The 13178-nt window shown below is 35.6% G+C and overlaps 4 protein-coding genes across 8 annotated transcripts; 2 read left to right on the plus strand and 2 right to left on the minus strand.

Moving 5' to 3' along the window:
- Positions 1–20: 20 nt before the first annotated feature.
- Positions 21–6775, minus strand: LOC122415027 (sorting nexin-29). Of its 3 annotated transcripts, XM_043426792.1 has the most exons (12): positions 6536–6775; positions 5967–6189; positions 5042–5304; positions 4571–4872; positions 4348–4473; positions 3920–4199; positions 3668–3797; positions 2980–3440; positions 2281–2437; positions 2011–2151; positions 1763–1902; positions 21–1636 (listed from the first exon to the last, which is right to left on the minus strand). In XM_043426792.1, exons 2-12 carry the CDS (start codon positions 5967–5969, stop codon positions 1552–1554), a joined length of 2088 nt encoding a protein of 695 aa, XP_043282727.1. In that variant the 5' UTR covers positions 5970–6189; positions 6536–6775; the 3' UTR covers positions 21–1551. The 3 variants fall into 3 exon arrangements, with proteins under 3 accessions (XP_043282727.1, XP_043282726.1, XP_043282728.1); XM_043426791.1 differs by lacking the exon at positions 6536–6775 and having other exon boundaries at positions 5967–6525; XM_043426793.1 differs by lacking the exons at positions 5967–6189; positions 6536–6775 and adding an exon at positions 5683–5794.
- An 87-nt stretch (positions 6776–6862) lies between these two features.
- Positions 6863–8777, plus strand: LOC122415039 (INO80 complex subunit E). Of its 2 annotated transcripts, none has more exons than XM_043426824.1 (5): positions 6863–7132; positions 7497–7835; positions 8035–8173; positions 8255–8427; positions 8517–8777. In XM_043426824.1, the coding sequence occupies exons 2-5, from the start codon at positions 7510–7512 to the stop codon at positions 8599–8601; spliced, it is 723 nt and encodes a 240-aa protein (XP_043282759.1). In that variant the 5' UTR covers positions 6863–7132; positions 7497–7509; the 3' UTR covers positions 8602–8777. The 2 variants fall into 2 exon arrangements, with proteins under 2 accessions (XP_043282759.1, XP_043282760.1); XM_043426825.1 differs by lacking the exon at positions 6863–7132 and adding an exon at positions 7150–7247.
- Positions 8778–8866: 89 nt separating this feature from the next.
- On the plus strand, positions 8867–10633 carry LOC122415040 (E3 ubiquitin-protein ligase MARCHF2-like). Its single transcript, XM_043426826.1, has 2 exons — positions 8867–9258; positions 10109–10633. The coding sequence occupies exons 1-2, from the start codon at positions 9007–9009 to the stop codon at positions 10622–10624; spliced, it is 768 nt and encodes a 255-aa protein (XP_043282761.1). The 5' UTR covers positions 8867–9006; the 3' UTR covers positions 10625–10633.
- On the minus strand, positions 9342–13135 carry LOC122415037 (sin3 histone deacetylase corepressor complex component SDS3). 2 transcript variants are annotated; one of them, XM_043426822.1, is made up of 8 exons: positions 12802–13135; positions 12612–12675; positions 12105–12218; positions 11784–11985; positions 11516–11696; positions 11268–11382; positions 10931–11015; positions 9342–10791 (listed from the first exon to the last, which is right to left on the minus strand). In XM_043426822.1, the coding sequence occupies exons 1-8, from the start codon at positions 13070–13072 to the stop codon at positions 10696–10698; spliced, it is 1128 nt and encodes a 375-aa protein (XP_043282757.1). In that variant the 5' UTR covers positions 13073–13135; the 3' UTR covers positions 9342–10695. The 2 variants fall into 2 exon arrangements, with proteins under 2 accessions (XP_043282757.1, XP_043282756.1); XM_043426821.1 differs by having other exon boundaries at positions 11268–11385; positions 12802–13134.
- Between the last annotated feature and the right edge of the window lie 43 nt (positions 13136–13178).

Below are 13178 nucleotides of genomic sequence, written 5' to 3' on the forward strand. Positions count from 1 at the left end.
ATTATTCATTGTCAACAACATTTAATTATTCCATATTCATTTTTATTTTAATCACAATGTATAAATGACCCCTTATTTGATTATGTTGAACTGTTAACCGTGTTACAAGGTGAGTTTGTTCGAATAGTTTTTCGTCGTTTTTTTTCACTACACATTATTATCCCTGCACCACCCGATCGGCCAGCCGCATTTCAACAGGCTCAATCTATTCTTCTAATTTTTATATACATACATCGATTTATTATCGAACTTGTAAATAATGAGATTTTTATAATTTAAAAATACTTTCAAAAATTTCAAACAAAAATCACTCAACAAATGGTCATTCAATTAATTTTGCTTAATTTTTTTTTGCTTAATTTTTTTGAATTGCTTAATTTTTTCAATCATAGCGAAGTTCAAAGAAAATTCCTAACTCATTACAAATTCTTCTCAACGAAAGATATTAGTTTTGGTTTACAGTGGTTTATTTTTTTTTATAAATGTCTTGACAGCAATCGTTTGATAGACTTGAAATAATTTTAACAGTTTGGTAATTCGACAAAAAAAAAAAAAAAACAACTTTGACTGTTTAGAGTCAACTTGGACTTTACTTAAATATTGTTGATTTTATTCTCATGACGCTTCAATAATATCAAGTATTCCAATGCAGATTTGAGGAGTGTTCATTTCGATAAAGTATGGGGGAGGGGGGAGGACAAAATTCATAAAATTCGAAAGCCTTAATTATAATTTGTTGTGTTGTGGACGGGGAGCAAAAGTAATTAGAAAAATAGATTTTTCAGATCCCTGTGACTTCCCTCGTACGTCTCGACTCTCGAAACATTTGAGCAGTTTATAAATGTGTTTGTTTTCGGCAAAATTCAAGTGGACAGTATTAGTGGCAATATAATCTCCTTTGTCGGTATAAAAGGCCAGCTTTTAACATTAATTATAATTTTTTTATTTCTTTTTATCATCTCGTTCGGTCAATGAAACCTTAGCTATTATTAATCTTATGTATTTATGATCAAAGGAAACACCATTCTTCCTGCACATTTTACGTCACTTTAAGTAGCAATTAGACTTCGGAATGCATTTCGAGTACGGCAGTTTGCTAATTTATGCACGCATTCCCGTTACAATTTTTATTTTTCTATCCTGCCTTGTTTTTTACTTTCCTACATAATCTTTCAATACTTTTGTCATTGCATACGATTTTTTCTTATTTTTTACCGTCGCTAATGTTAAAACGTCCGGGGAATAAACACATTTGCCGAATACTACCATAACACAGTGGTAAGCTTTTGTACAATTTTCAGGTCAATAGTAGACAAACTTTAATAATTTTTATCTACAAAACCGACAAAACTTTATAAATGTTAGCGTCTGATTTCAATAGTATTCGCTATTGACCTTTTTGGAATTATCGACATGCCTTACGCATTACCTTTTCCCTATGTACGTACATATTTTATATATACACATTCGATTAAAGTTGATTTATACCGTTGTTATAACATATGGCTATGTATATACAGAATTTAACTATGAAAGAAAAGAGTTTAATAGTTATAAACCCATGTATTGCGGTGAAGACGAGAACGCGTTTCGAGCTGTATTATTTTTTCTCGAATCTTCGTTGCTGGGCAAGTCACTGAAAAAAACGGCATTTTCAAAGCTTTATATCGTTCTCCTGTGACTATTGGAAGAAATTGCAAGTGTTAATGGCACTTCGATGATTCTCTTGCCATTATCGACCACAACCAACTCTTCATCTTACCCGAAAAACGGCATCAACGATACGAGCGTTTGTCGACTAGGTCTGGAAGCGAATGCTGGTGAACATTGAGCCAATCTCCCAACGACTCGTCGCAACCATTGCTGCAATTTTTGTCTTCTGTCCTCCACGAATTTTGCATCCTAGAAACAAAAAAATCATTTTTATTCGTGGACTCTTCAATTTTTTTCATCAATTTATGATTGTTTCATCGAGCCTTCGTTCGACATTTTATTATTTTCTCCATTTACTTTGTTTCCAAGAGTTTTTTTCGGCGGAAATTCGAAAGTTGTAACGACTGCATCGTGTTTTTTTAATTCTCGATGAAGCGCGTGGAATTGAGCGTAACGACGATATATGTTCCACTCGTTATCGCGAATTCTCACATGGATCTGAAAACAATATTTTTTCTACAATTTTTCGAATCATGGAGCTGATGACTTTTCCAAATATTTTCTCGTTATCGACTCAGAATTGAAACAAGAAAAAAAATCTTGAATTTCCATCAATTCCTGTATTACCTGGTATACGTGATGAACGTCGGAATTTTGACCAGTAAGAAAAGCTGATGGGATCCAAATGTGTATGAGACACGGTGGTTCGGTTGGCAAATCATCCTCGTTCAACGGTCCGCGTAAACATTCCAATTCTGCTTGAAGAAGTTTAACCAATCGATCCCTTTAAAAAAATCCATTATTGAATTGTTACACATCAATATTAGTGAAAATTTCTTTCCTCAAATTTTGAGCATGAATAATACATTTTATTTATTCGCAATCTTATCTCGTCAGAATTCTAAAACTTCGCAGTTGGGCAAAACTAAAAAATTCAGAAATTTTTGAAACTTCGCATAGAACGATTCAACGATAATAATCGTATTCATACAAACTGCATAGAAAGCCAAAAATGCAGAAAAAGTTGAGAGAAAAGATATCAAAGAAAATGAAAAAATTCAAAAGTATTCTAGAAAAATTTACCAACCCATTTCCCAAGATACAAAAATCAATCAATTCATTATTAAACTATCAAACATTTTCAAATTGATTGATGAGTTGATTATTAATAACATTCGTAACGACCCAGAGATAAGGAGTTTTTGCAAATCGAAGGCAGAAATTTGATGGAATTAAATGATTCCTAAAATAATTTCAATTCGTCCTTGAAGAATTTAATAGAATAAATGATTTTTTATGCAATTCTGTTATGCTGATGAAACTTGCCTATTGGTTAATTGCATCGTGAGTCTAGCGTTGAATTCCATAAGTTCCGCGTGCATTTCAGCAACTTGAATGAGTTTTTCCTGATACTGCTGTGCCTCGTCGTGATAATTCAATGAAGTTGGATCTTCTTCAGAAACGGTAGTCGAGTCAGAATCTCTTCTGAGCATTTGAACAGCTGTTACGTATTTCCGTAATTGCTGTCGCAACAGTTCGTTCTCACGATTCAAAGCTTGAACCTGAAGCTCGTGACGCTCGATATGATTTTGATGCTGTCGTTGAAAGCGTGCCAATTGAGATCGGCTTGTGACAGCGTCGTCTCGAGCTTGCTCGAGAACTTCACTCATTGCAATCAAACGAGTTCGCAGGGCATTTATATCGAGATTTTGAGCATCCACGTGGATGTCTAAGCCAACCAAAGGTTCCGTTGCTTCGATCGCTGCCTCGGTCACTTCACTACCATCCTAGAATTAGTTCAGTGTTTGTCTTCATTAATTATTTTTCAAAAAAGGAGTGTTAAATTTTCGGGAATGTTTCTGAATTTGTTAAAAATGATCAATTTCTGTATTTGAAAAAATACAAAGAAAAACTTTTTTTTTATAGGCGATTAAATGTTATTTCATGCTTTCCTATTGACATCGTTCATTTTTGGGTTGTCGTTTCATTTAATTGATTTTATAATTGAACTCACGTCCATATAGCTCGGCAGAGTAACGAGCATGTCGTCGAGTGTCTGATCCAAGGGAGAAACTGGCACAAGCCCTCCCATGTTTCCCGTGTCTGTAACTGGAGTTAATACCTTTTCGTCTTCCAGAGAATCGCTTGGAGTAAGGCAAAAAATTTAATTAGTTTTAAGAATTCTAATATGACAAATAGAAACATAATTTATTTGAAAAAATTGTTTATTAGCTTAGGATTTTGAATGAACCAAATGGATTGTTACCTTCTTTCCCAATCGACTGTCTTAATGTCCAACACAGCATTGTCGGGTTCTCTTTTCTGCTGTTCGTTGGAGCTACTCGGTGACGTATTTTCTGGAAGTGCTGCATCTTTCGGAATAGTCAAGGAGGTCGGTGAATTTAAGCAAGTCGGTGGTGCACTGGCTGATATTGTTGTTGAACCATTGTAACTTTCGTCTCCTTCGTTGTCTTCCTCGTCATTGTCGAATGATATAATATGGGTTGGCACTTTTTTTCTTCTCTCTCGGTTCGTACTCGAATTTCCTGTATCAATTCAACCTTATGTAGAAACGATAATTCAAACAATCGAAGCAATTAAACATTTTTATGTTTGCTAAATTTTCCGATAAAAAAGTTGGAGTTGTCGAACAGGTATTTGTGAGATTCCTTGTGATGTTTTCTGTTTTCTTACCTGTTAACACCGTCGGAATAATTGGCTCCGATTGAAAAACTCGACATTTGGCTATTTCGCTGCTGGCCGATTTGTCATCAAGTTCCTCGTTGTCTATTCTGATTGCAAAGAGAATCGTTCCTAGACCTGCTCAAGGAGAAAACAACGCAATTTATTCTTAAACCGATTATTTGTTATTTTTTTTCTTTCTTCAAATTTGCTGCAGTTTTAATAAATTTTTTACCTGCAGCAACGTTTGGTAGAACAGAACTTCGTTCTTGATCTCGAAGGAAAGCCCAGTCTTCGTAATATGGGCTTAGAGCATCGGCGTCAATAACAGCATGCAAATGACGTTCCAGAGAACGCTCGTTCAGCGCAGCTCGTAACCAAGCTCTACCACGACCAAGATCACTGTTAACTTTTCTCAAAACGCTAAAACGATCCTGTTCGTGCCACGTCAATTGTTCTCGGATACACGGCCAAAATGCTATGTCCAGAGTGCTACCGTTTCTTGAATTGCCACCCGAAACTAAATCTGATACGTGTCTGAAAAGTTTGTTTGAGTTGGTATTGTTAATTTTTGAAAATACTTTTTTTTACACTCATTGCAACTATGATTTTTTTTTTCAAATGTCATTGTCCCAATATGCATAAATAAACATATAGATTTAGAAAATTGTCATAATAAGATAGTAGCAGAGTTGAAAAGCATTACCTCAAGGCAGAATTAAGCTTTTCCAATCTATTTGATCGCAGCCCATGCCGAAAAATGGCTTCGAAAGCATAGCAAAGTCTAGAGACACATTGATCTGATTCAGTTGCTAATTCTGCACGGCCTCCATATCTAATGTGACAGAGTTTTGCAGCTCCCAAAAGATCCTCTTGTAATTTTTGCCGGTCTGCTATGTGATTCCGCTCTTGTTCTGCTTCGCTTGGATTTTGCGTTCCTGGCACAATCGCTGACATTATACGAAGCGCCTGAAAAAATATTCAACACTAATTTTCATCCGATAAATGGTTCTGCTTGCACCAAACTGTTGGTTATATAAAACAGAATTTAAAAAAAAATCTTGAACATCTGACAAGGCATGGCTCAGAACATTTGGGTAAAAATTCAATATTGTTTTACTTTATTATTATTAGCATATCTATACTTTTCCTTTAACAGATTCTCTCATATGTTTCTCTGTAGAGAAGAATTTTTGTTGAAAGAAATTTTTCAAAAAGTTTCAACGTTACGAAAAGTATGGATTTTCGTGCAATAAAAAAACAAGGTGAATATAGAATTTTTGATGAGAATTTTAAATACAGTAAATCAGAAACAGTACTAGCTTCCAAAATTTGAAATGTAACAACCTTCGCAATAACCTAAGATTCAATAAAAAAAACACTTTGACAGGAAATTCTTTGAAAGATAACGACATATATAAAAGATTGTGTGAAACATGTAGAAGTGCTTGGGCAGTAAATATGAATCATGCAGAAGCATAAATGACACATTTTTATCATTTCCTGTTAAAAAAATTCGTATTTCACGATTCACTAGTCGTTTATAATTGATTAGCCACTGTCAAAATTTTCACAACTGAAAAAAGAATGTTGAATTCGTATACATGTAACAACACAGTAAAAGTACTCACCATGAGTAAGGTCCAAAATATTGTTGTAAACAGTGGCCAATGTAAATAGAAGGAAAAAAACAAGAGAGTTTTGTCAAGTATTAACGAGGAAACGATCGCGTCATCGTTTTTCTAGAAGTTTTGTAGCGCAAAGACGAGAAAGTGCGCGGAAGTGAAGTCATTGACGTGATTTGACAATTGTCAGAAAGTCGAAGAAAAACAAAACACGCACACACTCGAAACACTGCGCAATTCGTAAAGAAAAATAAAAAGTGTTCAAACCAAATAAACCTAATGATGTACGAAAGTTCAAGATTGCATTACACTGTGCTCATCATTACGTTTAAAATTACGTATTAGCGGCAATCCACAACAAATTCATTACTCAACTATCTAATCCTTCAATTTGATTACGAATTATGAATTGAAATTGGTGCGAATGTAATACGAGAAAACAAGGGGGCGGAAACAGCCTCCGTTCGACGTTTGGCCTCGATCGTTTTTTTTATTTTCATATAAATGTATTGATATATATAAATATCTATACACACACATATATATGAAATTATACTACTGTACTGTGGCTTTACCCGTGGAACACGCGTGCGAGCGCTCAACCTGCTGTATTATTTTGTTGGGTGATCGAGTGAAACTTGTAAAGATATACGTGTGTGCATTTACATTTACATAGATGGAAATCCCACTGAACTCTACAACTCTACTAAACTAAATAAGCGCGCACTTCACGCTCCGTGAAAGATGGTCCCTCAAGGGGCAGCATCTCGTACAGCCCACCAGAAAAAAAGTTAACAGCGAAACTAACTACAAATATAAATATGATGAGTGGAGGAGGGAGGAAGTCACGGTCTTACTCTAATGCCCATCTGGCAGATCATAATTATAACATTTTTTGTCCATTTGTCTATTTATCCTGTTAACTTACGGACGATCGGTAAAAGAGGACTGAGTGAGATTATGATTTTGGTAAAATTCAATGTAATAAGCGCCACTGCGTACTTCCGGCTGCTTGAAGTTTGCCTACAAGACAAGAATCGATAATGGACCGAGGGTTTCATCTATACCAGCGCGGTATGGAAGCCAGCCACAAACAGCTTATTTATCTCTTCGCAATAATCAATCGCCGCAAACTTTTACGACCTCCAGAAAAAAAACTTCTAGCTATTCACGTGAGTATTGCAACTAAAAATATTTGATGATTCCACTATCGTGTATGATTTCACAGTTGTGTTACGAACTCAACGTCTTGAGAATAACCGATGTTTACTTCGTTAGTGTTGTTTTGTTAGTAATTCTTTGATCTTGTTATTTAACCTCTATCTCTCAGGTTCTAGATAAATCTTTTTTTGTACTCATTGGATTTACTGCGGTTTAAGCATATCTGAAAATTATTTTTATTTCGATTGACAGTAACTCATTTTCAAATATAATTTTCCAATAGTATTTGTATATGATCGTGGATTCATTTTTTGAATTTTGACACTGAGAACTTGAAAACGATGAATTATGTGATCATTATTACGATATTACTAGTCACAGATGATCAATGTTGGAAGGATGGTATTGTCGTTCGATCGCAAACAACAATGCCGATGTGGAGGATGACGACGACGACAGTCCCGAGGAGGAAGTTCCAAATTACAAGGACCAGTACAGAAATTTGAAGCGCAAATTGAAGTTTCTCATTTACGAAAACGAGTGCTTCCAAGAAGCGCTTCGTTCCACTCAGAGAAAACTCCTCAAGGTTAACAGAGATAAGAGTTTTCTTCTTGACCGATTATTGCAATATGAAAAAGTCGACGCTTCGTTCAGCGAAAGCGACGAAACTGAATCATCCGAGGATGAAATTGTTAGAATGGATACTTCAAAAAGGCAAGCGATATTGACAAATTTCAGAATAATAAACCAACTATTGTCAAATTTATTTAATTAACGAGGATACCTAGTTTTACAGTAAATTAACTTTTTTTATTCCATCATTTCTTTAATTCTGCTCTTTACTTCTGCTCTGACTGGAATGATCTTAACATTCGAAACATTAAATTTAATGAACTTTAATATTTAACAACAGAAAAAAGCCGGAAGTAAACGTAAACAATCACACGCCTCATCATCCGGTTCCAGTGACAGTAGCTCCAATGAAACCACTGAATACAAGTAAAAAGAAAAAACCAACGCCAAAAATACCGAAAGTTCAAAATCCCCCATCCGTGAGTATTCGAAAACCGATTTATTGCTCACTGACACAATTTTGTTTAGAAAACTTGATGATTTAATGATTTTTAATTAAGGTGCAATCTCCGAACAACACGGTATCAATGTCTTTCGTTTCTGACGGTCACATGACGCCGGAAGAGGTCGAACGACATTTAGAGTCACGACAGACGTACCTGGAACTCGTACCAGAAAAAGCACCGCCTACGGTGCCCACCGAGATGTTTAGCAACGATCCGTCGCTCGACAGGTAAAAAACTTTTTATTTCACCGTTGCAGAGTGACTCAATTGGAAAACTCCAACAAATTAAAGTGTGATGATGATCATGATTTTTTTAGCGAATCAAATGAGATCGGCGAATTGGAAACATCGCCGAGCAACATGGGCGAGGATTGTCTCAGCGTTGACATGATGCATGAATGAGCATAAAGCAAATGATAGAGTGATACGATTTTGCGAGTAATTCATATAGTTACGAAATTACAATACAATATTGCACATAAAGCGTTAACGTAAAGCCCTTTCCGTACAATTAAAATTGATGTATCCCTTCAATTATTTAATCGTATTCATCGATAATATAATGGAATTTTTTTATACTCTCCCTTCGTTCTCTGTATTTCCCTCCTCTCCCTGCCCCTCCCTTCAATAAACGTTGTTTATTTGTTTTACTAAATTCTCCAAATGTCATGAACATGGAAGTCTTTTCTATCTTTCAAAACAAGTGTCAAAAAAAACTGTTCCATTAAAAATCCATTTCTAAGATGGATATCAATGTTCAGAACGATTTTGACAGTAAATCGACAAATGGTTTGAAGGTGAAAAGCGATGATTCGTGAAAATGCATCTGTCGCTAGTACGTTGGATCATCTTCTTGAAGAAGTCGAAATCGAGTGTGAGGCAACATCGGCAAGCGAAAACATCGAAAAGTCTGTATCTTTTGATACAAACGACGAGAACGTTGCTCGAAAAGAAAGAATCTTCAGGCGAAGCACCGCTAGCGGTTCATCCGAAATTTCCTGTCGTATTTGTTATGACACGAATCCACTGATTCCCATTACATTTCCGTGCAAATGCAAGGTTGGTTAATCAACTTTTAATTCCTTTCAAACCACGAGTTTGGAGCATAAGATACACCCAGGAATATTTCAATACAAGTGTTATAAATTTACAAAAAATTTCGATCGATTTTATTCACCGGAATATAAATTTCCACGCATTACAGTATTCAGGTATTACTAATATTTTTACAACATTCTCGCATTCAATAATCCCGATAATTTGCGATATGAAATAAAAATGTATAAATATTAAGATTACAGTAAAATTCATTCAATATCCAAAGATAGTAGTATATTTTAATTAACTTTCATTTTCTAGCCTAATTGAAAATAGTTTTTTGCTTTTGTAGTACATTTTAAATACCAATGATTCTAGTGTTAATATTCAGTACGTAGTTGATCAACACTACAATTATATTCATTTAACCCTGAAGCCCTACAACGGGTTGGGCATTATTTTCTCAAAATATTTGTTTCTTGAAATTTCTTTGGATCCGACTGTATAGGACACCATTATTTTCATTTTTAAAAAACGAAGAAAATGGTATATGTAATTGAAGTTCGTTATCGTATGCGCAGAACATTTTGTGTTGAGAGTGGAAGATTTCGATTGTTTTCGAGCTCGATGTAGAATTAATATTCGTAAAAATATATCGTAAAGATCGAGAGTTAATACTAGCTATCCGGCATCAGAATCAATTATGAAAAGTATTAAATAATATCACAATTAATCAACGTTATGATCAATTTTTAATCAAGTAATGTAAGTAAGTAAACTCTTCTTGCTTGATTGATTTTTTGTACCTCGACGTGTTGATAACTCACTCGTGGGTGTTGAGTGAGGATGGTAAAAAATATTTTTTGTCCAGGGTACGATGGGCGCGATACATTTGGCTTGTTTGGAGCGTTGGCTCGAGGAAAGCAATCGGAAAAGTTGCGAGTTATGCGGTCACGAGTTCGAGGTTGAACGAACACCGCGACATCCAGCGCTGCGATCAATCATCATTTGGATGTGTTTGAGCCAACGGCAACATCAGCTGTTCGTGCGAAGTTTCCGGCTCGATTTGCTGCGTTGCATGATCATAACGCCGATCACGATCGTTTGCTCTTACGTTTGTGTCGTAGCAGCTGATTTTTACTCGAAGAACACCTACGACAATTTTCCACCTGCCAGATGGACGACGTATTCGCTATTCGCTATGATGATACTTCTCGTGTTCTCCTTTTTCATATGGATTTACATGGCCATACAGTATCATCAGAGGGTCTGGTATTACTGGTGGCAAAAAACCAGTGCGGTGAGAGTCAAGCTTCCACCTCAGACAAGAACGTCTTGGACGAAGAGCCCCGATCGTCTCAAATCCGAAAACGACTCTTACGTCTGACCACACTGAATTTCAGCTTGTTTTCTATTTTTCATTTCGTTGAGTTTACAAATGCGAACTTATACCGTTCTTTAAGAGGCTCTTCGTTTTATCGACATCTTGCCACGACTCAACTGCGAAGTGTATATCTTTACTTTGCTACCATCCGATACTTTTTTCACCCATATCTGAAAGAGTCAATGAATGTATTATTCTTTACTATCGATATGCCTTTTCATATCGTATTATTTTTATGAATTGTTCAAGTACAAGTACCGAAGCACTAATTAAAAGAAATGAAATCATTTGAATATATGAAACTCTCACCACTTCAGTTCCAATCGCCGATATATTTGCAGCAAATCGTGAAAGCTCTTTGCCTTCTACGTAGACCGGTTGGCCCCGGTGGAACCTGAAACGAAAAGTGCATTGTTTTGGCATAATCAAGTGAATTTACTAACTCTAATTTCTTTCGTTAACTTGATATAAACAAATCAGAAGAAGGCTTACGAGACGCAATGAGTTTTGGAAAGGATCGGCGTTATATACACGCGATAGAGTTTTATGAGATTGGCGAGGCCAAAAAAACGCGTCTGAATTGGAAATAGGAAATGAAAAAAAGCGAAAGAAGGCGAAAAAAAGTGAGGTAGACAGATAGACGTACCATCTTCTTTCGTACAGAAGTTTGCCGTCTTCTATTCTAGTCTCGACTAAAGGAGAATCGGGAGTCGTAGGTATATGCTGAGTTGGGAGACTGACTGTATTGTAATGTTGCATTACTACTGCAAATAGAAAATCTCCGTTATTGTATTATTCGTTCTCTTCTTTTCGTTTCTCCCTAGCATATTATTTTGTGTTCTTTTCCACTCGTAATATTAATGATTCTCAAATACAAATTTGAGACAAACGTACCTGGTTTTCTTACAGACGTCAGTACTTTACCACGGCTTATAGCTTTTAAATCACTCTCAATTTCCTTCTCGTCTAATAAATAATTCAATTGCGCTGGCGGTGGTTTCCTTCGTTTTTCTACTTTCTCAGGCACAGGATCGTTGGGTCGTCGACGCAACTTTCTCGTCATCACTGGTTTTACCTTGTTTAACAATAAATGAATAAAGTGAGTATTTTTTCTTTGTAGAATTGTTATCGATTTTTTCATTCTGTTACTCAATTTTCTTACTTCCATTGAATCACCAGTAAGTTCCATTGTGTGACGATCCGACTCAATCATTTTTCTCTTTTCCTCCATGTCCGTAAGTAAATTTTCTTTGAGGTCTATTTTTTTCTCTTCAAACTCCTTCACCGCAGCTTTTTTTTCTAGAATATAGTCACGTTCCACCCACTCCGTAAGATAATCTCGATAAATTATGTTTAGATGCAATCTAAGAATAAGAAAATCAACAATGGTTGAATAATAAATGAAAACATTTTTATTTTGAGCACAAAATTATGAGTGACAGCAAAAATAATGAAGAAGTGTAAAGTATTTTCTAACATTTACCTCTCTTTGTACTGAGCTTCCAGTCTTTTGAGTTTTCTGTTGTATTCAGGGTGACTTCCATCCTTGAGTTGCTGCAATTGTTTTTTCAAACTTGCCAATTTGTCCTGGTAAACTCTGAATGAATAATTCATTTATTATTATTTAAAACAAAGGAAAAAAAATTGTTGCTGTTTCTCGTGAACAAATCAGTCACAACTGTGGCTTATAATTTCAAAGATCTGCGATTAAACTCGAGCCTCATGACCATTTTTTATTGAATTAGATTATGAAATTGATGTCATAAATTTAAATTTCACTTTAGTCAAGTTGTTCTCGTTCTAAGAAAATTCTAGTCAACGGCTATAACCGGATGCTATTCGCTAAACTGCAACTGTCGGATCAAGTTCACTGCAAGATAGAAACTCAGCCAAAACAGATTTTCATCTCCTGACAATTGACGATTTTCTTTGCTTAGATCGTTGAGAATGAATGTTACTACAGCAATATTGTTTACAAAATAAAACTTACTGTTCCCTTATTTCTGTGTATTCTTCTGACTTTCCCATATCCGTTTCGCTCGCTTCTTCTGTATCTGAGAAAGTAAAATCCGTGTAGAGATAAATTCTTGAAAGCATCCTGATTATGAGAAATTTGAGAGACCCAGTAGATCAATAAAAAGGGAAAAGAGAAATGGATGACAGAAAGAATGGATATTCACCCTCATCACTTTCGTACTGATCGTCGACATCTCGTTCTTCATCCAGGTATTCCTCATTATCCTCGTCCATTTCGTAATCATCCTGACCGTGGGCGGCCGAAAACGGCGAGCCTTGGTACGACATTTTTATTTCAATATCACCGTATAAACAAGAATAACAAATAAAAAACAAAAACGAAATATCAACGCTTCGATATAATGAGGAAGGAAAAATAATGTGGCGTTTGTCGTAGTTATTTCTCTCTCGGAATCTCTTGGCTTCTACGGCCATGAAATATCAAATTCTATCCAATCCGAGTCCGACTCACTTATTGTGTGAACACAGCATTTCTGTTTTTTTTTCTTTTCAGCTGTGGCGTCACAGCGCCAATCGCCAA

Source organism: Venturia canescens, chromosome 8 (genome assembly GCF_019457755.1).
Source record: "Venturia canescens isolate UGA chromosome 8, ASM1945775v1, whole genome shotgun sequence".
NCBI lineage: Eukaryota > Metazoa > Arthropoda > Insecta > Hymenoptera > Ichneumonidae > Venturia > Venturia canescens.

What these genes read in the sequence shown, in the direction of transcription:
- LOC122415039 (XM_043426824.1), top strand. Translation starts at nt 7,510, where the DNA reads ATGTTGGAAGGATGGTATTGTCGTTCGATCGCAAACAACAATGCCGAT. An exon ending in AGAATGGATACTTCAAAAAG is followed by an intron (nt 7,836 to 8,034) that starts GCAAGCGATATT and finishes ATTTAACAACAG; the next exon opens with AAAAAAGCCGGAAGTAAACG. An exon ending in AACGATCCGTCGCTCGACAG is followed by an intron (nt 8,428 to 8,516) that starts GTAAAAAACTTT and finishes TGATTTTTTTAG; the next exon opens with CGAATCAAATGAGATCGGCG.
- LOC122415027 (XM_043426792.1), bottom strand. An exon ending in CTCTGCCGAGCTATATGGAC is followed by an intron (nt 3,441 to 3,667) that starts GTGAGTTCAATT and finishes AACTAATTCTAG; the next exon opens with GATGGTAGTGAAGTGACCGA. An exon ending in AAAAAACTCTTGGAAACAAA is followed by an intron (nt 1,903 to 2,010) that starts GTAAATGGAGAA and finishes TTTTGTTTCTAG; the next exon opens with GATGCAAAATTCGTGGAGGA.
- LOC122415040 (XM_043426826.1), top strand. Translation starts at nt 9,007, where the DNA reads ATGATTCGTGAAAATGCATCTGTCGCTAGTACGTTGGATCATCTTCTT. An exon ending in CATTTCCGTGCAAATGCAAG is followed by an intron (nt 9,259 to 10,108) that starts GTTGGTTAATCA and finishes TTTTTTGTCCAG; the next exon opens with GGTACGATGGGCGCGATACA.
- LOC122415037 (XM_043426821.1), bottom strand. Translation starts at nt 13,072, where the DNA reads ATGGCCGTAGAAGCCAAGAGATTCCGAGAGAGAAATAACTACGACAAA. An exon ending in GACGTCTGTAAGAAAACCAG is followed by an intron (nt 11,386 to 11,515) that starts GTACGTTTGTCT and finishes TTCTATTTGCAG; the next exon opens with TAGTAATGCAACATTACAAT. An exon ending in CGGCGATTGGAACTGAAGTG is followed by an intron (nt 10,792 to 10,930) that starts GTGAGAGTTTCA and finishes TGACTCTTTCAG; the next exon opens with ATATGGGTGAAAAAAGTATC.